Source organism: Mastomys coucha, unplaced genomic scaffold (assembly GCF_008632895.1).
Source record: "Mastomys coucha isolate ucsf_1 unplaced genomic scaffold, UCSF_Mcou_1 pScaffold22, whole genome shotgun sequence".
Classification (NCBI taxonomy): domain Eukaryota; kingdom Metazoa; phylum Chordata; class Mammalia; order Rodentia; family Muridae; genus Mastomys; species Mastomys coucha.
Genome location: NW_022196905.1, coordinates 226,032,797 through 226,058,193, shown reverse-complemented (window position 1 = coordinate 226,058,193; position 25,397 = coordinate 226,032,797). Strand labels below are relative to the sequence as shown.

General features: G+C 50.5%; 1 protein-coding gene across 5 annotated transcripts in view; it reads left to right on the top strand.

Annotated features, from left to right (window-relative positions):
- The window catches only part of Znf423 (zinc finger protein 423), a 304,962-nt gene extending 279,837 nt beyond the window's left edge, over nt 1-25,125 (top strand). For all 5 annotated transcript variants that reach the window (XM_031340750.1, XM_031340753.1, XM_031340749.1 and 2 more), the window contains 2 exons: nt 731-846; nt 24,434-25,125. In XM_031340750.1, the coding sequence (XP_031196610.1) occupies nt 731-846; nt 24,434-24,463 (146 nt within the window). In that variant the 3' untranslated portion in view covers nt 24,464-25,125. The remainder of the gene's footprint in view (nt 1-730; nt 847-24,433) is intronic.
- Nucleotides 25,126-25,397: the final 272 nt, after the last annotated feature.

The window sequence follows — 25,397 nt, the reverse complement described above, 5'->3', positions numbered from 1 at the left end:
TGGGTCACCTCCTGGATGTGCCCAGGGCTGGGCTCTCATGGGGACTGCTGTCACGGGGAAAGGAAGCCAGTGCTGTGACCTGCTCATGACACACATGTGTATGCACATGTCTCTGGGGTCCCAGCCTTCCCGAAACACCCTGGTTCTTCCCTCCTTCCCCCAGCTCAGGATGCCCTGCCCATCTGTTAGTGTCACATGCAAGGATGCAGACAGTAACCCTGACGACAGGAGCAGTGATTCGTGTCATTGACTAACCTCTTGGTACCAGACACTGTGCGGTGCTGACCTAATTCCAGCCTTATCTCTGCAACCCACTTGCAGTGGGAACTTGGGCAAGTCATGTAATGTTGATTTTCTTCTGTCGGATGGGGCAACGGCAGTGACTGCCTTGCAGTGTGAAGGCATTTGGCTTAACCATGCACTACTTCATTTTTTTTTTAACACCGTGCCTATATTTACCCATATGGTGCTCCTAGACATCCAGTGAGGTGTTTACTATAATGAACCACAGTGTTTAAAGAAAGATACAAAGCCCAGAGAGCTTAACTGTCTGCCCCAAGGTTGCACAGCTCCTGTGGGGCAAAGCTTAGTTTATCTAGTTCAGAGGCCTCTGACAGGGACTATGCTCCCAACAGTAGTCCTTGGCCAACCACGCCTAGGTGATCCCTCCTTGGGAGAGGTGGTGGGGCTGAGGTGGGCTGGCCTCTAACTGCTGCATCTGTGTGTACAGTCTTCGTCCAGGCCAACAAGCTACAACAGCATATCTTTGCCGTGCACGGGCAAGAGGACAAAATCTACGACTGCTCGCAGTGCCCACAGAAGTTTTTCTTCCAGACAGAGTTGCAGGTGAGTGTGCCAGCCTCTGTGTACCAGTGGCTACACTCTTGGCTGACTGGCAGAGTGTGTACTGGCCTATGTATTCCTGGGAAGGCCTACAGCAGGAGGCTGGGCCTACGAGCAGGAGACTCTAGCTTGTACCCATCCTGGTTCCTACAGGATCCTTCCTTCTGCTCCCCACTCAGATCATCTGGTGGTATTTGGCTGGGTTTGGCTTTGTGACTGCTGGCCCAGGTGGCCCACACAGCCTGAATCCAGCTCTTCCTGGATAATTGGAATATAAGGTATAGTGGATGTCTATTGGTTCCAGCTCAGAGGAAAGGCAATCAGCACTGAGGTCAGTGTGGCCCTCAGGTGGACACAGGGGTCTTCACCAGTTTTCTTGAGCTTCTTGAGCTTCCCAAGGGATATTCATGCAGGGAACCGCTGGGTAGTCACCTGCAGCCCTGCCCTTGAGTCCCATGGGCTCTTCCTTTTCTTACTTGGTACTGACTTCCTGAAGATCTGGATCTGGATCCAGAGCTTTCTGGTCCACTGACTTTTCCAGGAGATTCTTATTAACAGTGTAGAGGTCACATGCCCGCCGGAAACACCTTCCGTGCTCACACAAAGGTCACGCCTTGTAATAGCATCTCTACATAAGGGAGAGTTCCCCCCACCCATGCACCATCATTGACACGGGCAGTGCATGCACAGAGGGGTGGCAGACACACACAGCTCAGCACTGCAGCCCCAGAGACCACACTCCCATTTACTGGAACCAAGCTACACAGATGCTCAGAAGCGCTGCCCACTGGGGAACCACTGCTCCCAGCTATCGTGGGGAGGTGAGGTTTCAGCAGCGGTATTCTTGAGATTTCCGTAGCCAGGAACAAAAGCTTATTTGTCGTTCCTGTCTGCAGATCTACACAGAGTTCATGATACTCGGTGACCTGTGCCTACAGAGGGCCCATGCCCATCTATGTTTCCATGGTCACCATATAGGGAGGCGGGGGAGGGAGGAGAGATGAGTGCATCAGCTCTTCTAGCTTCTACTGGGAAGAGATGCAGTCAGCTTCTCCCACACAGGGTCCGTCCCTCCACGCTTGGCTTCCTAGGGGTGGGAAGGAGCCTCCGTCCGTGTCTGAATGCATAGGTTGGGAAGTTGAGGCTGTTGATTGTATCCCCACCCTATGCCAGGAAGCACGGGGGAGCTGGCCGTGTGACAAGATCCCTACAGATACATCATGTATCTTCACAGGGTGCATCAACCTGCAGGGCAGCCCCCACCTCACACCTGGGCAGTGCTATGCCTACACCCAGTGACCTTCCACCCACTCAGCATGAGGCTGACAGTCACCCATCATGTCCCTGGCCATAGCAGTGCCTGGTGCAGGCAGGCTGGGCCTTCTGGAGGTTTTAGCTCACCCCATCTCCATAGTTGCCGAAAATAGGTCCTGGAAGGATGCAGAGGGAATCAGCCATCTGCTGGCTGGGTCCTGATTGAACTCAGCTCTGGCTGAGTAACCAGGCCTGGGAGGTTTCTTTTCTTTTGGGCAAGCCCTCTATCTCCCAGATATCCTTACGTTGCTCATGGCCTTCATTCTCTCCCCAGTGTAGATGGGTTAGGTATCTAGTTAAACAGAACAGGCCAAGGAGGGGCTCCACTTCCAGGAGAGCATCATAAGTGGGTGCTCAGGGTCCTAGTGAGTCTATACCCTGAGTCTCTGCTGAGGACAGTGAGGAGCCGGTACCCAGGACCAAAGCTACTAACCAGATTCCATTGGGCTGTCGGGGAAGCTGCCTTGCCTGCCTGGTGGCACATGCCCTTTCTCCCACATGCAGCTTTCCCAGCATCCCCTAGTCTACCTGCCTTACTTGTGTGGCCCATCGATCAGTCAGAGTAGACCAGGGTCTCCTGAGGGATGGACGAACAGGATGGTTGCTTAAAAACACCGGAGCATGTGTAAACTACTGTTAGTGTGTTAAGTCACTTTCCTTACATGCTGCCTTTCTCACTCCTGCCTTTGTCCTCTTCCATTGTCCCGGACACCATGATAGGGAACAACTGGTCTCTTCTTGTTGGCTTTAAGGTGTCTCCCTGAGGGCTTGGGAGATGCGGGTCAGTGGGGAAAGTGCTTGCTGCATATGCGTGAAGCTCAGAGTTACAGTTCCCTAAACTCTTGTAAAGCCAAGTGCTATAGCTGTAATCCTTTATACCTGTAATCCTGTTGCCTCTACTGTGAGATGGGAGAATCCCTGGAAGCTCAGGGAAGAGCCAGCCTGGTGTATGCAGCAATGGGAGGGCTAGCCTGGTGTATGCAACAATGCTCAATGAAGAGACCCAGCCTGGTGTATGCAACAACACTCAATAAAGAGACCCTGTCTCAATGTGAAAGGTGAGGACAGACACACAGGTTTGTCCTCTGACCTTTACACAGGCACCATGACATCCATGTTCTCCCCCCTCTCTCTCTTGCTCTGTCTCTCTCTCTCTGTCTTTCTCCCTCTCTTTCTCTCCCTACACCTCTCTCTCTCTCTCTCTCTCTCTCTCACACACACACACACACACACACACACACACACACACACACACACACACACCAGTGTGGGGAGAGAGAGACATAATAAACAAACAAGTTTCTCTCTGAAAGAAGAGACTCTCCGTTCCTGTTTCTCTGACATGAGGGAGACATCATAGGGGACTGGCTTGGCTTCCAGAATATACCAGTTTTGAGAAACTAGGGTAAGACAACTGTGCCTCACTTTGCCTCTGCTTAATCTTGGGCTATGGACCAACCCCAGAATAACCAAGCCTGTAATCATGTTATTTAGGAGGCTGAGGTAGGAAGATCAAAAGTTCAAGCCCAGCCCAGGCAACTTAGACTTTGCCTTTTTTTTTTTTTTTTTTTTTTTTTTGGTTTTTCGAGACAGGGTTTCTCTCTGTAGCCCCGGCTGTCCTGGTACTCACTCTGTAGACCAGGCTGGCCTCGAACTCGGAAATCCGCCTGCCTCCGCCTCCCAAGTGCTAGGATTAAAGGCGTGCGCCACCACCGCCCGGCTAGACTTTGCCTTAAAATAGAGAGAACTTAAAGGCTGAGGGTGTAGCTCAGTGGTAGATTGCTTCCTACCATGCACAGGCCCTGGGCCCCATCACCAGCTTTACAAAAAAGGAAAACCCTAGAAAGCACTAGTTCCCTAGTGACCCCAATAACCTTTGAAAGGGATCCTCAAGTAAAAGAACCTCACTAAATTATAGCCTTAACAAGCCACTATTTTCTGCGATTAATTATTTTAATTACAGACCATTTAAATGGGAAGTGTAACAACACTAAATCTATGCAAATAATGGCTTTTGTTAAGTAACTTGAATAGCAATTTTCTGGGTTTGAGGAAGGTTTTCAGGCTCCATGATTTCACTGCTGTTAATTGAAGCTGGTCTGGATTGTCTTGTTTGCATGAAGAAAACAAGGCTGGGGTTTCTCCTGGGTGCCTTGGAAGGGCACTGAGGTCAGCCAAGGCGCCTGTCCTTGCTGGGCCCTAACTACCATGTGTCGTACAATGTTAAATCAGGAAGCACATGCACTGTGACCTGAGAGGGCTTGAGGAGGTGTAGAGCCTAGGACTGAGTCCATTCTGGCTCTGTAGAGTTCTGCTGTGAACTAGAAGGATGACTAGATTGGAAGCCTGCAGGCCTCTTCTGTGTCTGCCCCTAAAGACCAGATGCATTGACAGGAGGACAGTTGCCAGAACGAGGGAGATGCAAGTCTTATTTAAACTTGAGTTCAGCTCGCTCTGTGAGATTAATTCAGGGAATCTGGATAAAACGATGTGAGTTTATGTGTGACTAAGATCATGAGCAGGAACTAAAGTTTGTGGCTTGTTTGGTGCTTGTATAGGGCCAGTGTTCACCTAGTACCTAGTTGAGGGCTGAAGCTTAGACAGTGAGCTGCCAGGATTCTGTGTGTGCAAAAGGGCCTGTGGCCAGCATGAGTAGGTGGATAGCTAGGGCAAGAGCAGGCAGAACATAGCCGGGGAAGAGAGCAGGAATTGGTGGGCAGGAAGAAGCAGCTGGAACATGGATCACGGCGGCATCTGTAGGGCCGAGGAGATTCAGCCTGACTTCCACTGTGGTAGGAACTCAAGCAGGAGCGAAGATTGATTTACATCCTAAATCCAAATTTTGGAAGTACGCTTTGGGAAGACACTCATTGAGTGAACCAGCAGGGAAGAGCCTCCTGCCCATCGCACGCCCAATAAAGGTTTGTGTAAATATGTAGTGAATTCTAGAACGCAATAAAGTGATTAAAAACTTTTGACAGGTATACCTCCCAGAGAAGATGAATGTCAGTTATGACAGGAAGGAGCAGAGAAAGCCACATAGTGATGTCACCCACAGCACCAGAGTGGCTAAAGCCAGACAAATGCAGAAAGCTGAGCCTGTCTGGGGCCAGGGTACCGAAAGCCTGGAGCTCTGGCATTCTGTTGAGGGAGGTCACCATGGCAGAGCAGAAAGCTAAGCATGACAAAAAGAGCATGACAAAAAGAAAGTTAAGCGCACAGCTACCATTACACATAATCCAACCCAGGGCATTGTACGGAGAGAGGGGAGCTGAGACCCCACATGCCTATGCTGGCAGTGGCCCCACAGCCGAAGCTCCCATCCACTCCTGGTGAGAGGGTGACACTTGCTGAACCGTGTCTACAGATGCTGAAAGGACCCAGAATTATTTCCTGTGCCAAGCAAGGTTAGACTCAAAAGGACCCCCATGTGCATTCTGACATGACATTTTAGGAAAAGGAAAAAAATGTTTCAGTTCAGAAAGCAGACCACAGTGTCAGCTCCTGCAGGTGGGCCAACAATAGAAGGGACCGAGTAAGACGTATGAAACCAACCCCAGGCAACACACTGAGCACCTATGTGCTTAGGCCACATGCTGGGCTCAGGGACCCAGGCTGACCTCAGGGAGTTTCTAGAAGTCTATTGTCCCCCAAGTGTTTGCAGGTCTGGGGTGAAGAGGTTTCCCAGCATGCTTCATGGACCCCAAGCTTTGGGAGAAGCCATGGAGTTTAATCATGGCTACTTATGATTCCCTCCTCTGTAGAGAGCTAACGCATCCAGGGGACTGAAACTGTAGTGATGTCCATAGCTTCTGGAAGCCATAAGTAGATGACATTGGGTTCTTGGGGTCCTGTCCCCAGAAGCCAAGTGTCACTAAACAATGTGGTGGGGCTCTGTCTTCTCTGCAACTGTCCTGTCCTTTCCTTGTGGTCTTACTGTAGAGCCTGTGGTTCTGTAGCCAGAGAGTCTGGTCCTTCTCCAGAGAAAGGCCAGAAAGGCCCCTGGCTCGTTGTCAGTGGTACAGCCGTTGTTTTCTGCAGTTTCCTTTTAGGCAATTTGAAAATCTTATGGGTTTGTAAAGTTTCTTCCCTCTAGGACTTTTATTTTCTGAGCTGGAACAAAGCAGTACCCAGAAAACTTCCATCTGAGGCAACCATGCTGGCCTGGATGCTGTTGGCACCAGACAGCCATGCTGGGATTTGAAGGGAAACGTTGACATGAGTTGGGAGGGACATGGCCCCAGGCCCCCCTGCCTCTGTTTCTTGTGACCCTGGCCTTTTCACTGGTTCAGGAGGGCAAGAGGGAGATATGATTAGGGAATAAGACACTTGGAAAATGCCAAGGCTGTTGGGCTTGTGTTTTTCAGCCGCAGGCCTCAGCAGATGAAGGCCTGGGGCCCTGTCGGCCCCTTGCCAGCGTAAGTCAACCTAAAGGAAGGGGCAGCTGGGCAGCCCAGCCCAGCTGTCTCCACATCCCCTTGGGCATCTCTGTGTCCACCAATAGAGCATGGATGGTGTGTCCTTCTCCCTCTTTAGGCTTCCTCTGCCTTCTGTTCTTCACCCAGGGATGCCCGAGCCAGTGCCCTGCTACCTAGGCCTCCAGGGCTGGGCTCAGAAGGTGGGCACATCCCTGAGTGGAGTGAACAACAGAGCTGACACCCTCTTGCTTCATTTCTGCCACAGCCCACCCTGCTCCTAGCGGCTGGTATAGTTCATCTCAGCACATCCTCAAGACAGTCCCTCCATCTCTGTGTACAGAAATGGAAACTGAGGCTCTGAGAGGTTGGGGGGATTTGTCTGAGGTCACAGGTAAAAATGACAGAGTGCCAGAGCCCCACGCAAAACCAAATCGTCTTTGCCATCAAGGCAAACAGAAACTCTCCAAAGTTTAAATAAATTGCCATTTATATGAGCTAATAGATTTAAATGAGGCCTGCAGTGCTGAACTATAAAAAGCCTTGTTGTCAGGGGACCCAGAAACTATTTTAGTAGTTGGGCCAAGCAGGTAGCAGGAGTGGCAGTAACAGGGGATGAAAAGAAAGTGCTCCTAGGTGAGCCAGGTGGAAAAGCTGCTGCTGCCCTGCCGGGAGCCAGGCCTGGCAGGCAGGCACTGACTGGAGGCCTGCAGAGCGGCCACAGAGTGGCTTCTGTTGAGGCTGGGCGGTGGAGAAGAGGGGATAGCTCTAGCCATGGTGAATCCAGTGACCTGCTTCCTGATGCTGCTTTTCCAACTTGTTATGGTACCCAGGACTTGTATGGTAATGTCACAGTAGGGGTGGAGCCCTAGAGCTGTAACTGTCCTTCTCTTCTTAAGTAACTCTCTGGCATCTCTGAGCTGATGAGGAGAGCCCGCCCGAGCTCTTGCAAGTTCCTGACGTGCGCACTTGTGCATATAGACACACAGGCATCCACATAGGTATTCACACGGGCACAAACACTTCTCCTTGGTGGGCTGGGCAGGGGGAACTGTGGACCTGTTCCGTGTCCTGGACTGCCAGGCTGTCAGTGACAAAGTGGGAGTGGGGTGGGGGCTGCGGGAAGTGATTCCGATTCTGAGCTGGCCCACGGCGGCCAAGCGGCCAGCACAGCACTGAGCAGGCCTGTTTAAAGGATTATTTCACGCTGTTTGCTTGTGTGTGCCTAATCATGCCGCTTCCAGCTAAATGATTACAATTGATTAAAAGCAGAGATGGTGCTCTAACAAGCAACCCGGAGTACTCTGATGGCGAGAGCTTGGCCCTGCCAGGTTGGATCCTGGTGCCCAGCCAGGGGGAGGTGCCTGTGAACTGGGGGCATGGTCTGAATTTTTCTGGGCTGGACCTTTCTTGCCCAGTCCCTTCCCCCATTTTCATTATTGACTTAATGACTTATCACACACTCACAACCTGGTGACATTTCAAGGACCTTAGATGGAGCTGAGGCACAGGCAAGGACTTTATTCTCGCAGGTAACATTCTACCGGAGATATAGTAAGTCAGTGAATTCATGAGTTGTATTGTGACAGAGGTAGGGTATAGGTGTGTGTCTGTGTCTGTGTCTGTGTCTCTGTGTGTGCATATGTGTGCAGGAAACGTTCAGGCTGAACAACTGGATGGTGTGGTTAAGAAAGCATTACTTCTGTCTTAGTTATGGTTTCATTGCTGTGAAGAGACACTATGACCAAGGCAACTTTTGTAGGGGACAACATTTAATTGGAGCTGATTTACAAGTTCAGAGGTTCAGCCGATTGTCATCAAGGTGGGAGCATGGCAGCATCTAGACAGTCATGGTGCTGAATGAGCTGAGAGTTGTACATCGTATTCCAAAGGCAAACAGAAGACTGGCTCCCAGGCAGCTAGGAGGAGGGTCTCCAAGCCAATCCCCACAGTGATAGACTTCCTCCAACAAGGCCACATCTCCTAATAGTCCCACTCTCTGGGCCAAGCATATTCCAGCCGCCACACCATCCCAGTCCAGAAGTGGAGACAGTCTGTGTGAGGCAGCTGCCCATCTTCCTGCTGGAACGCCCTGCCTTTCTTTTGCTTCAGCCCTGTTCAAGGGGCCCATCTCTGGAATGTTCTCCCTTATCCTCCCTCTAGCCTTTCAGTCCTTGGTTTAGCTTTAGACCCCCTTACCAATATGAGTTAGAAATAAGTTGTATATTCCTGGTTTCCCATGCAAATGTGAGGATGAAATTTTGGAGGATGAAGATTTCTGCCATCCACCCACCATGCATCCATCCATCAACCCATTCTCTGGTCATCTTCCAACCCATCTCTTTCTCCATCCATCCTCCGGTAGATATACCACCTGTCTATCCATATATTAATCTGCCTATCATCCCATCCTCCATCCATCCATTCCTCTACCCTTCTTTTTTTTCAAGACAGGGTTTCTCTGTGTAGCCCTGGCTGTCCTGAAACTCAATCTGTAGACCAGGCTGGCCTCAAACTCAGAAATCTGCCTGCCTCTGTCTCCCTAGTGCTGGGATTAAAGGCATGAGCCACCACTGCCGGCCCTTCTTTTTTTTAAAAAAAAGATGTATTTATTATATTTATACAAGTACACTGTAGCTATTTTTCAGACACACCAGAAGAGGGCATCAGATCCTATTACAGATGGTTGTGAGCCACCATGTGGTTGCTGGGAATTGAACTCAGGACCTCTGGAAGAGCTGAGCCATCTCTCCAGCCCCTCCCTCACCATATATTCATCTTCTATTGGCTTCACCCATCATCTACTTATCCATCCATTTATCTGCCCACCACATACCAATCTATCCATTAATTCATCCACAGATTCATTCATCCACTTTCTTCCCTCCCTCCCATCCCTCTCTTCTTTTCTCCTTCTCTCCTTCCATCTACCTACCCATACACATATCCACCTATTACATACCCACCTACCCACTCATTCATCCATATATCTATCCATTCACTCACCCATCTACCCACTTACCATCCAACATTCCATCCATACATCCATCCACTTACCCATCCATCTACTTACCATCCATCCACCTATCTATTCATCCATCCACCCATTCATCTTTCCATCCATCCATCCACTCACCCATCCATCCACCATCCATTCATCCATCCACCTATCCATCCCCCTACCCATCTCCCACATGTCTACCCATCAACTCATCCTATGCACCTAACATATACTCACTTAATAATCACCCATTGTCCATCTACCCTTCCCCATCCATCCATCCATTAGCCTGTCTATCCACCCCATATCCACCTACTCCCTACCCATCCATTCATGGACCTTCCATCTGTCCATGCATCCTTCTACTGGACCACCCATCCATCAACTCACCCATCTATCCACATACCTACAATCCACCTGCACACTCATCCATCATCTTTTCATTCATCCCTTGCTTTCTCCTGTATATTTTACTGTATGTTTGAGCACTTGGGAAGTAGAAAGAGAACACAAGCAGGGAAAGAACAAAAAATAGGGGGAAAGGGAGGTGGAATACAATCTGCAGGTGCTTGGCCTGCTGTCAGAACCCCTGGTCTTGATAAGATGGGTAATCGAGGAGCCAGTTTCCTTTCTTCTTTGTGCGGCTGCTGTCAGATCCAGCCAGATAATTATAACTAACAATAATTAAAAAGTAAAAGCGCTGTAGGCATATGCTTAGCATTTGACTCTTTAGCTGTGCTTTCTGTGGATAGCATGGCTTCCTTCATTCTGCTGTAGAGATGGCCCAGCCCTTAGCAACTTACCATTGGAGGGAGAGCAGAGTTTGGTCTTGGGTAGGACTGGGATACAGGACACCCCAATGCCTCCTGGGAGTTTAAAACCGTTGCTAGCACTGGAATTGATCACTCATGAGGCCAGGAGACCTGGGGCCTGAGAGCCAAGCTGGCTGCTAGCTTCCTGGAGCCACCCCTCTCTGAGGCTAGCAGAGACATTTTGCCCTGCTGGGCACAGCCTCCACTTCGGACAAGTTTTGGTCCTGCTTCCCTGGGTTGTTGTTCTCAAGGATAGAGGCTTTTGAAAGCCAGGATCCTTGGGATTAGTATCAGTGAATTTTCAGCTAGGCCGCTGTGTTCTCACTAGGGCAGGAAGAACCTAGCAGAGCCCATATCTGCTCACCCTTGCAGCCTAGCTTGCCTTTGAATCCCAGCCCTGCTACCCTGGAGCCTCAAAAACCCGTGTACTGAGGGACTATGTGTAGCAGTGTTGGGGTCTGTATGCAGAGGAACTCAAAGTGAACACTAGTCCCATCTTTAGGGAGCCCAAGACATGGGCCTGTGTCTATAATCTAGCCCACTGGAATGCATACTGGCTAGGATTTGAGGGCTAGCTCCTGCTAGCCCCTTCCCAGAGTCAATCTTTGGTTATCCTTGTCAAAGAGTTCACTCTAAAGCTGTGAAACTAAGGTAGATCCCTTGGGATGCTGGGTAAGAGGGTAGTCTTATCTCCACAGTTATAAGGGTAGGCTCAGCACCAAGCCTAGCTACTGGGGCATGAGACTATGGCTGCTCCTTCAGCCCTGGGTGTATAAGGATTTCTGAAAACCACAGAGGGGTAGTGGAAGAGTGGCTGGAGCTTGTGACCAGCTCTGTTTAGATGTCCTCTGGGCCCCAGGGTTTGGTCCAGCTGAGCAATGAACCATGATGAGGCTCATGTGGGGACCAGAGGCCTCCACAGAGTCTCAGCTTTGAGCAAAGATGGCATTCAGAGTGGATCTCAGGCTGCCTGTTGGAGCCTACCATTCATGCCCTGGGGCTGGGGCCAACCAACTTTCTGGGGCATGGTGCCATCATGACAGATGGGCATGGGGAGCTGCCAGGATCCTCGAGCCTGGGACCATTGTGTGTGCTCTGAGCCTAGCCCCTCGCCGGCGCCATTTCAGGCAGGACTAAATGTCTTCAGTTTCTTAGTAACAGTGACAATAACCAGTGACAGTGGGTGACATGTCGCTTCAGTGCTCACAGAGGGTTGCACACTACAAAGTTGTGCCCCACGTGGACAGAGACAGGGTCTTTAGTGTATAGGAAGAACATGGACAGGGCATGATTGCAAGACTCTGGGCTTCTGATCATCGGGACCCTCTTAGAGAGAGCACTAATACTGCACAACGGGCCACTGAGACCCAGATCCCAGGAGGACATGATAGAGGGGTAATGGGGGGGGCAGAGTTGGTAATTAATGTTACCATTTCACTTTGACTCTGTTGAGATAGGCTGTTGCTATGTAGCCAAGGTATACTTCAAACTCTTATCCTCCTGCCTCAACCTCCTGAGTGCTGGGCTTAGGACCCCAGTGATTCAATGTCATGTCACACAACCTATAAATGAAAGGGCTTGCTTGCAGCCCTGATGGTGTGAGGCACGAAGCTGTGAGGATTTCAGAAAGCCCCCTAGCCAACCTCAGTGGGAAGCCTGTGGCCATTGTCGTCTCCCTCAGCACACTCCCAATGCAACCTGCACAGTCACCTCTACCGTTTACAGGTGGAAGAAAGGCTGAGGCACTGTGGGGTGGGGGTGGAGACAGACCCCCAGGCAGCCTGGCTCCTGGGCTCGTCATCAGGGCTCTAGTACCCTGGTTAGGCTTCTGTGTGCTTGGGCCACTCTTGCTCAGACCACCTCTTCTTGGGAGTGTGGCTGGCTGCTTCCTGCAAAGGAGGCTGGACTCTGGTGTGACAGGGGCCCTGGTCCCTACCAGCCCCCACCAGCAGAGAGAGGAGACCAGGGTGCTCTTGGTGGAAGCTTGGATTGCACTCTTCAGTGCAGCAGGAACAATTACTAATGACATTTAGAAAGAAATTAATGATGAGAAATGCAAGTTGGCATTTCAGTAGCAGCAGTGAGCAGCCCTGTGAACACTCGAAGGAGCAGAGGGCGGGGGGTTGGGGGGCCAGAAATTAATTTTGCTGTGTCAATAGTGAGCAGGCTGCACTCACTCCGCCACTGACGTTTACACAGAATCAAGCTGGCTGGCTGGGTTGGTCCAGGCCTGCTCTGGGTAACAGTTTTGGTTTTGGTGTGGCCTTTAGGTGGCACCAGGGAACAACAGGAGGAAGGTTTGGCAAGGGACAAGCTTTTGCCTCTGGCCACCTGGGTAACTGCTTCTCTGAAAGACTGAGGCAAAACCTCAGTCTCTTCATGAGAGAAATGGAGATGTTGGAAAAGTGGCGCTGATGTGTGAAGAGCAGTTTCCAGCACATAGTAGGGACTCATATATGATAGCCAGTACATGATGCCCATGTACTGGATATCATATATAAATCTTGGATCATTCTATTCTCAGACAGCTAAATCATGGCATTGGTGGGAACTGCAGTGGAGGAAGAGGAAGAAATAAAAGGCTAAACTTAGGGGACAGGGTTTATGGTGTTCTTAGTAGGACAAGGGAACATGCCTTATTCAATAAAACCCTTCTGCTTTCTACTCACTTGGGAGTGAGGGGACACACACAGAAATGTCACTGTCACCATAACATCAAACATCTCACAGAGCAGAAGGTAAGCCTCCTGGGGCTGGAGGTTCAAGCTAAATAATTATTTGTCTCTCAAAACAGGAAGGTTTCCCTTATATTATCATCCCATGTTATTTAGTGTTTTATCAAGTGCCAGACACTGTCCTCAGCACTTTTAAACAGTAAGTGCCCAGTCCTCACAATGCCTCTATCAAGATAAACCAAGACACAGAGGTTAGTTCACTTCCTGGGGCCACAAAGCTGGTCAGAGCTAGACACCCCCATCACCCCATGTTGGTGTGTGTGTGTTTAACCACACTACACAGCTGGGTTTCTTGTTTGCTTGTTTGTTTGTTTGTTTGTATTCACATTTGGTTTTACAGATGTGATAGTCCTCCACGGCACCAGGCAGCTGCCCTACCTGACCCAGGGCATTCTGTGTGCTGTCTCACCTGGTTTTGTATATTTTCTACTTTAAACCTCATAACAAGACTATAAAGTAGATACAGTTAGTCCCACCTTTCAGATGTGTAAACAGGGCTTACAAGAAATGAAGTCTTTCTAAGCCTAGGTTTGTAGAGGTAGTAAGTGACCGAAGCCAGGTTTGAACTCCAAAGCTCACCTGCAACCCATGCATGCACCCGGGCACTCCTACTCCCACCATTCAGAGCACACTATCCACTCTCCTACCCCGCATCCATCCATCCAGCAGCTAGACACACATCTACCCACTCATCTATTTTAGAATGTATATTAGCTTTCACGTACAATTTCTTTTGAGTTACATTTGTGTCTCAGTGTGGGTATGTGCACAGGTGCAGGTGCCCAAGGGCAGAGGGTTCAAGTTCCCCTGGAGCTGAAGTTATAAGTGGTCATGACCCGCTGGGATCCCAGCATGGGTGCTGGGAATTGAACCTGGGTCCTCTGCAAGAGCAATAAGTACTCTTTCGCATGGAACCATCTCTCCAGCCCCCATGTATACAGCTTTTAGAGTGTCTTCCTCTTATGCTCTTAAAAAAAAAATAAAAGATTCATTTATTTTGATTTTATGTGTGTGAATATTTTCTCTCCATGTGCTATGGATTCAGTGCCAGAGGAAGCCAGACGAGGGTGTTGGATCCCATAGAACAGTTTATAGATGGTTGTGAGCCGGTACTGGGAACTGAATCTGAGTCTTCTGCAAGAGCAGCAAATCCTCCATCTCTGCAGCCCCACTCCATACTCTTAATTTTACACTCCACTTTAAAACTGCCTGCACACACTTGCACATGCTCCTTTGGTCCGCTGAGCAGGATGGAGTAGTCCAGGAATACAGGCGATTGTAGATTTGCTTGTAGAACCAATGAACTCCGTGACAGTAGAAGGGAAGCCTAGAGCAGACCCACTTGGTGTTGGTTGGGCAGGTGTGTGGGCGGAAACACTGGCCATGGCTTGGTTGCCGACAGAGCTGTAGTCTGTGAAAGGAACATCCCAGAAGTGGGGGAAAGCACCCTGTGCCCTTCGATTTGTGGTATGTTACTCCTTTGGGACCGGCAAAGGTGCACACCTATATGTTTCATGAGGACTGTGGCTATCATTAGCTGTAATGGGTCTCAGCTGCAGTGTGGATCAGTGGTGCATGCCACAATTCATCACAGTAAATTAGGACCATCTTCAAGACTCCTACCCCTGCAGCCTGGGGGGCTATGGGCAAGGGGCAGAGCCACGTGGTCCCTGGAAGCCATTTGCGGGTGCTGGGCATGATATTTCTGAGGGCAGCCATGGGATATCTGCTGGAACAGCTCTTTGTTGGCAGGGATAATTTTCAAGAAAATCCAAAGATGCAGGAAAATCTTCTTTTTAGTGGGAATTTGGAGGAAAGTAGACATAGATCTGGATCAAAGTTTTCATGTATCATTTACAGAACCTAAGAGCACCAGAGCAGTTCAGGGACCTGAACATACGTGTTCAGTATAATTAGTGACCGTGCGACCTAGATTTTCCAGGACAGCCCTCATTTCCTGGTCTGACATCCCACTGCTGGCTAGTTGCCCTGGTTTTTGGTTTGTGAGGTAGGATGATTCTGTGTGGACGTAACGACAACCTGCCAAGAGTGGGAAACAAGCCAAGAGAAAACAGCCCTCCCTCTCTGGGCTGTCCCCATGATTTTTAAGGTGGGCAGGTGGTATACTTGTCCCTTGCTTTGTTTTCAGCGCTGAGAAAATGCAGACAACCTCCTTCAGCAGCAGACAGACCCCCCACCTCCCCTAGAGTAGGGAGTTTGTCAGTGGGCCTTGGTTCTGCCTGGGTTCTGTGGCCATGATCACCTGGGTCAGAGGACGGCACCACTGATACAGTCAGTCCTGCTGGTGTGGAAGGCTTTCTGAAGCATGGACATGGAGAGTCCTTGCCGGCAATGCCAGCAACTGCTGGCAGGTGGCCTGGTGTCCTTGGATGCTTCAGCTCCAGTTCACCCAGCTGAGGGTACCCACAGGCCACTGCAGTCTGTGTATCCTCTTAGCCAACTGTATGAGATGAATCTGGGATGGTCCTGCGACTCTGCCTTGGTGCAGAGTACAAACCCGTCTCTCATTCATCCTACCTGCTTGGTTTTCAGAGGTGGTACATTCATGTAACACGGAGTCTTCCACATTCTGCTGTACGGCTCAGTAGCCCTGAGAGGCATACAGCACCATGCAGACATCGCCTCTTCCAACCCCAAAACATTCTCATCTCCCCATCCTGAAACTCTGCCCTGCCCTTCTCCCAACCCTTGGCAATCAAGGACTGTTCTGTGAACTGGGCAAACTCAGGACCCCAAACAAGAAGACCCCTACACTATGTATCTTTCTGTGGCTAGCTTATTTCACCTAATGTCATGTCCTTAAAGGATCCTGGCTACATTTGAGACAACTGTCCAGCATGTTCTGGATTGGGGTGGGGCAGAGGGGTGCTGCTCCCCCTTTATGTCAGCTACCTTCTCTCTACTGCCCAGCTTGCAAGCTGATCTCTCAGCAGCATTGAGGCCACATCAGGCAGGGGCAGGGAGGCTGCACCAGGCAGGGGTGGGGAGGAGTTGAAACCATCCCTAACTCAGAGCTTACAGCAGGGTGACTTCACAACTGGGCTCTCCACCCTCATCTTCAGAGCCTTGCCATGCCAAGTCCCATGAACCTACACAGCACTGGGCCATCTGCTGTGGAAGAGCACTGCCCCAGACGGCCCTGCCTTAGGAGCCCTGGCCCAGTTAGTATGCTGGAAGACTCCAGAGGCCTCAGGTCAGACTGAACTGAGATACATGGTTGGCCTGCATCTGCTGCTTTCAATGCAGAGGAAGTTTGGAGGTTTTTTTTGTTGTTGTTTTGTTTTGTTTTTAGATTTGTTTATTATTATATGTAAGTACACTATAGCTGCCTTTAGATGCATCAGAAGAGAGCATCAGATCTCATTACAGATGGTTGTGAGCCACCATGTGGTTGCTGGGATTTGAACTCAGGACCTTTGGAAGAGCAGTCAGTACTCTTAACCACTGAGCCATCTCCTCAGCCCCAGATGTTTGGAGTTTTGAAAAAAAAACAAAAAAACCAAAAACCTGTTTCCAGTTTTCTGACAAAGCCTACAGATGTGGCCTTACTGGCCCACATGTCCACATGGCAGCCTTGCCTGGAACTGAGCTATGTGCCTTTCCTACCAAGCTTGAGCTCTTGAGGCTAACACAGGGCCCACTGGCCCCATCGCTCTGCCCTGGCGCAAGCCCCACTCATTCCCAACACCACCCATCTTGTGTTGGAGGCCTACCGCAGAGTCTAGTCAATGTGACTAGAGCTTCTAGGATCTAGCCTCTTTATTGATGAAAACATTTCCTGAGTTTAGTCCCCACAACTATCTCCAAGCTGCTTCGATTGTGCCTGTGTGCCCATGTATGCATATGCCTCATGGCATGGGGACACTTGGACTCCAGTCAGTGGCAGGTCCAGTCTGAGCTTCAGCTTGTTCTTGATCTCCACATCTCTTTATGGCCTTACACTATTCCTAGCTTGACTTTGTAATAGACAGGCTTGTTCCATGTTTGCCCAGAGGAATCTGCTTTTAGGGAATCTGGTTTGAGTCCTTCAAGGGAAGGCACCCAAAATTAATATTTGAGAACTGTTAGCCAAGGTCTAAGCAGGCTGGTGTGTTCAGGGTGAGCCTGTACAGTAGCCTGCTCAAGAGAGGGACCAATGTCCACAGAAGTGGATATTGGCTACTCAAAAGGAAAAACAGTTACTAAGTTTCCTCATGACTTGGGTCAAGCATGCACTCTATTGCCTCCCTCACAGGGATAGATCTTGTAAGCAGTCCTGAGAGTATTGCACCTCCCTCTGCTTGTGACAGCAGCCATCAAAATGCTGGTTTCCCTGACTTGGCTGCTGGAGTCTCGCCCTCCATGTTGAACATACAGACCAACTGGGCCCCTTCACATGTGAGGTGCCTGTCCCTAAGACTGAGGTTCCCCAAGCAGGAAATGTTGGTCTTTGTTTTAGGGGGTGACTCTGGGTGGGCTCCCTCCTAATATCCTGGTCTCAGGTGGGCTCATTGCTAAAGCGCAGGAGCATGGAGCCTGCTCCTGGAGAGTCTGTCGGACTCTGTATTGTCACATCTTCATCAGTCTTTTCATGTGAGGGAAGACAATTGTCACCTGTGGAAGTGGTGGTGGAGCAGGCCACCTGTTTTTAAGTCTTTGTGTCCTGGGGACAGGTAAGGGGTTTGGAGGAGGGGCAGGGTGTACACAGGAACTAAAGCTTGGCCAGCCAGTGGGAGAAGCAACTAGCTAGGAGTCTGGATGGAAGGTCTTCCTCCTATTCTCAAGCTATTTCTTGGATCCCTGAATCTGTTATTGCTGTTGGGTGTCCCCCAAGGTTCCACCTTGCTCAGCCTGCCTCTTAAGTCTAGGCTAGGGGGTCCCCATGCCTGCTTTGTAGCTCTCCTGGTTAAGCTCAGTTTTGAAGCTTACCTGCTGCTGCTGTGGAGCGGCAGATGCTAGATTCCTCCTTGATGCTGGCTGGGCAGAAGGGACAAGCAAACCCCACATGTCCCTGTATTATGAAAGGTCTCCCACTCTCCCTCTACCTTATCAGGTCACCTTAGGGCTTTGTCACAGGCCATTGGGCCACCAGTCTCAACTCAGATGCCAAAGGTGGATGCCACTTGCATAGTGGAAAACTTCTCTCTGGCCTGGGGAGAAGTGGGTGACAAAGGGGGTTGCTGGAGGAAGTAGGATATAAGTATATTAAGACCCACCCCCTCCCCAGAGAGCAGCACATCACTGGCAGGCATTTATAGGGAGCCCCAGCCATCACTCACTCCTAATTTTAATGACGTGCATTAGCTAAATTGTGTTGTGAGTATTCATTCGGCGCTGTTTATGGGGTGCTCTCGAGTGTGCGCACCGTTTGTCAGAAGTGCAAACTAGCGAACATACGAGCCTTTAAGACAGGCCATCTGTTCGTCTTAGACCCTTGGACGATTGTCAAGCGCTGCTAAAAATAAGTGCTCACAAGCAGAGAGGGGCTGCCCAGGTGATGCACAGCAGAGAGGGGAGCAGAGCTGCCTGTGTCTGCACCCTCCCCAAAGGGAGAGACAAGTGACAGTCTGTGCCGCTGGGAAGGCCATGAGAGGGAGCTGAGGAAGATGAAGAGCCTCTGCAGAGACACCTTTTGGGTGGAGGCATGAGCTTTCCCTCTGTCTTGCGTCATGTAACTCCACAGCTCAAATACCTTTGATAGCTCCCAGTGGCCCAGATTTAAGGGCAAGCTGCCTCGTCTGGCATCACGGAGCCTCATCAATAAGGCCCCTGCCTTCCTTTGGAGGCTTGTCTCCATAGCACATACCCTGTGCTCCTGCCAAGCTGAATTATTCATTGTTCCCCCAGCATATGCTGCACTTTTCACATTTCGCAGGCAGAAGCAGTGCCACGGCAGAGGGGGCTTATAGACACCGTGTGGGCAGATGTCCTGCACGGTCATTCTCAACCACGGGGCCCAAAGCACCCTGCACCTCGATCTTCACCTGTACAGCAGGGATAGAGGTAGCAAGAACTTTATGGGGCTCTTGAGGGTTCCGATGACTGAACGTTACTGAAGTGTGCGGTGTCTGACCTGCTGAGAGCCAAACAGCGCCAGGCATTGTGAACCACGGCCTTTATCGGTGTTACTCACACCTCCAAGATACTTGAGTGCTTAATCCTGCTTGCCAAAGTGCTCTTTCATTCTTTTGTCTGTCTGTCTGTCTGTCTGTCTGTCTCTCTCTCTCTCTCTCTCTCTCACAAACACACACACACACACACACACACACACACACACACACACACACACCCCTAGTAGAAACCCTAGCTCAAGCTGTTCCCTGCAGGGCAGCTGGAAGGCTTTTCCAGAATGAACCTCCATCAGAAGCCATCTCCCTGCTGCTTTCCATGAAACCCTGCAACTGGAAACTTGGCAGAGGCTGCCCTGTACCCCATCTCCTTCTCTCCTGTCCACTGCCCAAGGCCAAGCTCCTTGACTGTGAAATGGGCACATAATGAATGGAGCCCTGCAGCAGCCCCGCTCAGCCAAGCTGAGCTAAAGCAGCTGTCTGCCACTGAAAACAGAATCTTTCAAGCTAAGGCTCACCTTAGGGTGTGGTCCCTAGTCTTGGGGGTTGGGAGGATGTGGAAGGCCATGGTGAAACCATGTCTATAAGAGTTTCTCGTCGATGCAGGCAGCCATGGGGTGGCATAGGGGTAGGATGAGGAAGAACGGCCTCTTCTGGATGGGGAGCCTGCAGATGATGAAGTGGCTTTAAGAAAACCCTGCACATAGACCTGGGAGGGTGTGGATGGGGATCATGATGGTGGGTGAGGGCAAGCTGAGCAAAGAGAGTGAGGTTGGGGGGATGTTCTGAGTGGAGAATAAGTAAGTGTGTCTGTGCATAAGCATGGGTTGGGTCTTCCAGAATGAGTCCTTTTTTCCTGCTTCCTTAGAGTCTCTGATGTCTGAGTTCAGACTCCCTACCCCTACCATGGCATTGTTCCCACAAGGGAGGGGACAGGGTGTCTTTATCTGTACATGTTCAGTGCACAGCCTGGGACCTCACAGACTCAGTGAATGCCTGTGAATGAATGTATGGATGGATGGATGCTGGTACATACCTCTTCCTCGACCGTAGCATCTCCTGGGCCCCTCCTGGTTACCAGATCCCCCACTCTACTGTAGAAATGGGAAAGCAAGTATACAGCCAGGTCTGGTAAAGAGGGGCCAGTAATACCTTCTATCCTGAGGGTAGGGACATGGGACAGGGGAACAGGGCTCTGACACTTCTTGTAGCCCCAGCTGTTAACAGTTTTGGGGGTGGGGTTCCATCAGGGAGCAAAGAGTCCCTCTATCCTAGGCACTTGTCTGTAGATAGATCCCATGAGCACCATCTTTACCTGAGTTATCCTGGTGTCTCAGAAAGAGGCAACTCATAAACCTTGAGGTCAAAGAACCTGCTACAAGGTCACATGGCTGACAAGCAACAGCTAACCCTGAACATGGGTTGTCTGCCTATTTGTGGTCACGTAGGAGGGTGGCTAGCATTAATGGGGCATTTGGGAAGAGCCAGGCAAGGTGCTAGGACTTGGTGTGTAGGTGACTTGTTTTCAGAGTAGCTGGCACACAGGTAAGGTGGCTTATCAAAACACCGAGAGTGATCTACAGGCTCGAGAAGTCTCTTCAGCTCATATCTGTGCTTCCAGGACAGGAGGAGTCTTGTTGCTTCAAGCTACCAAGCAATCAATGTACTGAAACACTTGTCTCCTCAGGCCCAGTGCTGGTGGGCAGGACACCATGGGCCAAGCTAGGTCCAGGCCAAGCAACCTGAAGAAACTAAAGCCCAGGCCTAGAGATGTTTACTAGGCTCTACCCTCTGGCTTGATTCCTAGTCTTGCAGGATCTAGATTTTATAGAATCCTGGTCTTGCATGTTCCTGCAGGCCAGCAGATGCAGACCATTAAATTGTGGCTGTGGAGGTAGGTAGAGCTCTGACTCTGTACCCAGAGTTGGACTTAATGTGAACTTCTAGCCAGCATGTCCATTCCGTGTGCTTTGGGGTGTGAGAACAGTCCTCCCACCGGGCTCCACACACAACCCACTGTTCCTGTGCCCAGCACATACCCAACACAAGTCCAGCAAGAAGGTAGTGATGGTCACCCGACGGAAGGGCAGTAAAGACTCTGTGGATGAAAGAACTTCCACAAAGGGTATCCTTTGAGCCCTGGGCATCAGGAGGAGGCCCTGAGTCAGGATATCACAGAAACCCCATCAGTGAGTGTGCAGGAGCCCTGCCCAGGGCATGGTGGGCAGGCAGCCGAGAGCCTTCACTGTGCCTCTGCTTTACTCTCCTCACCTGCTTTTCTGCCCCACACCTGTGTCTCCCTGGCAGGCAATAAGGCCTGCCAATGCCAGGCAACCTGGCCAGGCTAGTCTCAGACTTTGGCCAGCCCATTGCCAACCTTTATGGTTTTGGGAAGGTGCTCAACTGTAAGAACGAAAGCATCTTTAAAAACTGATTTTTTTTTTCCTTCCCTGAAGAGACTAAATATAACATAAGCATAAAAAGAGAAAGACACGGAGCTAGAAAGGCCTTGCAAGAGCATAAGGGTGGGAGGAAGCCATCAGAAGCCTTGAAGGAATGCTTGGCCTTGGAAAAGAGCTACTACAGATGTGCCTTGTAAGGTGTTTGAGGAGCCTTTTGTGATGGGCTCTGATACTCTTCTGCCTTCTCAGAGACTGCCCTTGGATGAAGCCCTCCTTGGGTGAGCACTCACCCTGTGAAGAGCACGCACGCGCGCGCGCGCGCGCACACACACACACACACACACACACACACACACGCATGAACACACTGTGACCTTGACCCCCTCCTAGGCTACTGTCAGTACCATTAATCCTAATGTGTTTCTCACTCCTGCCCCCTTAGACCCCTTAGAGAGGGGTCCAGTGGAGTCTTCCCTCTCCTTTCTGGGCCGAGCTGCAGATATATTAGTGACACAAAGCTGAATGCATGCACTGTGGTCCTGATCACCTTTGGAGCATTGAGTTGATTTCTTTCTACTGTGACATCCTGGGCTTTCCTTGGTAATAGTAAAACTTCAGGAAGGTAAATTTTACCCGTCTGTCTTAGAACTCTCCTAGAGGAAGTTCCTTTACAAGTCTAATAATCTAAAAAGCATGTGCTATCGCCCTTGAAGGTAGAAGGCTTCAATAAGTGTCATTTATTCTCAGTTTCCTAGCCAGGTTCAAGGCATGGCTTTCCACCTCAAGGGATTACCAGTGTGCCACATGTCCTTGTTCTGGTATCCCTACAAGAGGCTGCCTCATATCCCTAGGTTGCCAGACCTTCCAGAATGGAGGTGAGCCTCACTTCCTGCTTTCCTTGGAAATGGTTCACATCCAAGAGAACGCACTGTGTGCTCCCCGGGCCACATTCACACCATCTCTCCACCCAGGTGTGGGTTAGCACTCTAGGCCTGTCACAGCTGTCTTGTTCCCAGGCAGCTGTGCCTACCACACCACCACTTGGCATAGGAAGCCCAGCATGTGTCCAGCCTTGGACCAGGTGCTGTTGCTCTGCATATAGCTCAGCAGGAGGAGCCAGCCCTGAGAAACAAGAAGTGTACAGAGTCGTGTGAGTGCTGGGTAGGAGGTGTGTCCCCAGAAATGTAGGCTGGGCAAGCAATCTCAATGTCCAAAACACTGGAGGGATGATTGCTTAGGAGGGCAACTGGAGGAAGGGTTAAGGCAGTTGAGGTCCAGAGTTATAAGGAGGGCAGATCTGTGCATAGGATGCTTTCAGTTCCACGTGGCTGGTTGCTTATCACAGCACTGGAAGATGGGGTTCCCATGGAAACCACCTGCGGTCCATCTTTGGCTCAAATAAGCTGCCTTGGACCTTGGATCCTCCATTTGGGGTGTGAGGTCATGCTGGCAATCTGGTCCTTAGCCTTCAGGAGGATGCTGGAGCAGGCTGTGGATATTGGTGAACTGATATACCCACTGGGTGTAGGACACTAGATTCTAAGATCAGCCCTTCTTGGGTCCTAGCAGGCTGATAGTGGACTGGTAGTTTGTCGGAAGTGATCCACCTGTGATGGTATGTGGCCTGTGCGCATGCCAAGAGACCTATCCTGGATAGTATCTGGTCTCATCTCCATCCATCCTAGGTTCCCCGACCTCTAGGGGAAAAAGCCAGCTATAGCTGTCCTCTGGTCCTTCTGAAAGCGAGACCTGGAGTCCAGGAGAAAGTCGCGATGTCTCTCCTGCCCCCTGGTGGTTAGTGGCAGAGATGCAGGCCGTTGCTCTGCCAGTGACTGGTCTCCTTGTGAGGCTCCAGGCTGGGAGGGCAGGGCTGTATAAAAAAGCCCGCAATGGGGGTCGACCGCAGCCCAGCGGCTCTGTCCCTAGAGGATGTTGCTTCCCATCTCCAGGTTTCTTGAGGCGAACTGCCGCCTGAAGCTGGGACGATAATGGTCTGAATTTGCACTACCACTGGCAGAAAAGAAGCAAAAGGACCAGGTTTCAGAAGCCAAAATCCACCCCTATCCCCAGGCTGCTGGCTTTGGTGGAAACAGACCCACACTGCCTGCCCCACCCACCCCGCTGGGGCTGGCAGGAAGAAAGATGTGCGTGGGCTGTGACGAAAGGGAAGTGTTTGGCCACAGGGTTCCACCTGGGCCCTGGCTTCCCATGCCCAAGAGGCCAAAGCGCACCACCTCCCTCTCACGTGATGACTCTGGCAGGTCCCTGGGAGTTCAGTTCCAAGCTCTTCCCAAGACCCTCCCTGCTGGGTGACTTGTCCCCAGCTTGGGCCACGGGCGTCGGCCACCCACCGCCTTGGCGCGTCTGCGCTCACTCGGGAGCCTCTGGGCGGCCGCGCCGCTCTGCACATCTGCGGTTTCCTCCTGCGTGGCTCAGAGCAGTGAGCAAGGGACCGAGAGGGGATGGGGAAAGTGGCTGCCTGCAGGCCATCAGAGTTTCCTCCTCGCCATTGGAGGGAAAGAGAGGTGGTGCTCATTATTGCCACCTCCCCGGCTGTTCCGTCTCCCTCCACGTAGCCCCATCCCTTAGGTACGACCCGAATGGCCTTAAAAAATAAAATAAAATAAATAAAAAACAATTTACAGGGAACCCAGGTTGGCAGAAACCGATCCCCAAGCTCGGATCGACGTGGCGCCTTGGCAGCTGTGTCCCCCGTGCACTTCGCATTCTGTTTTGTAATGATCGAGCCGCTTTCTGCAGCTCTCCATGCCCTGGGTGGGAGGGGACAGGCATGCTCGCCATTCTTTCGCCCTCATGCGTGTCTCCTTTCTTCGCCTTTGCAGAACCACACGATGAGCCAGCACGCACAGTGAGGGACCTCGCGACAGGACACCTCTCCGCAGAAGGCTTGCCGGAGACGCCGTGGGGAGGGCCATTTGAACATTACATCCAATCAAAGTGTCATTTGCAACCCAGATGTAAAACTCTAATGATTTGGCCATGAGGCGCTGCTATTATAAGCAGCTGGAAATGAATATTAATGGCAGAGATTAAAAGTATTCCATGCTCAGTGTTTTTATTGTCCTGCTCCAGCTAGTGTGCTTTTAGAGTTTTCACCGCAGACTACATTTCTAGTGTTAGAGAAACCTGCTTTTTGAGCTATTGTCCTTTGTTCCTTCATGTATTATATTGATAGTTTTTTTTTTAAGGATTAGTGTGATTTTTTTTTTTTGCTTTTTTTCTATTTCTTTCTTTCTTGTTTTTCTTTCTCCCCCTTCAGTTAACTACTTTTTAATTGCAATTCTAGGTAATTGTGCATCGTGATGTGATTGCTTGGCTATTGTCTGAATATTTCCTTTTAATTTTTTAATTAAAGACTAATGCTTTGATTGGATTTGCCAGTTCACCGGACAGTGATTAAAACTCTGTAATGAATATAATCGGTTTCCGTGCAACTGGATGGTCTTTTAAATGTGACTTGATCTGACTGCAGTAACTAGTTCAGCTCAATAAAGGGAATCCATGCGATCAGCAACGCTGCCTGGTTCTCTCCTCCTCAACCCCAGGCCAAAGGGGCTGGCAAGAAGGGTGTCTCTGGGGAGTTCCCATGGGCTCACACAGGCCCCTGGGGACTCCAGACAATAGACTCACAGAAAGAACTACCATAGAAGGATGAGTTGTAGGGGTCCTTGAAATTAGAGAAGAAAGAGTCCACCAAGATCGAGGGCTCTGCTCTTTTCCTTTCTGGATCGGGGAAACTGAGGCCCAGGGCTCATTTGGGGAACATTTCCACGTTCCTGCCACATG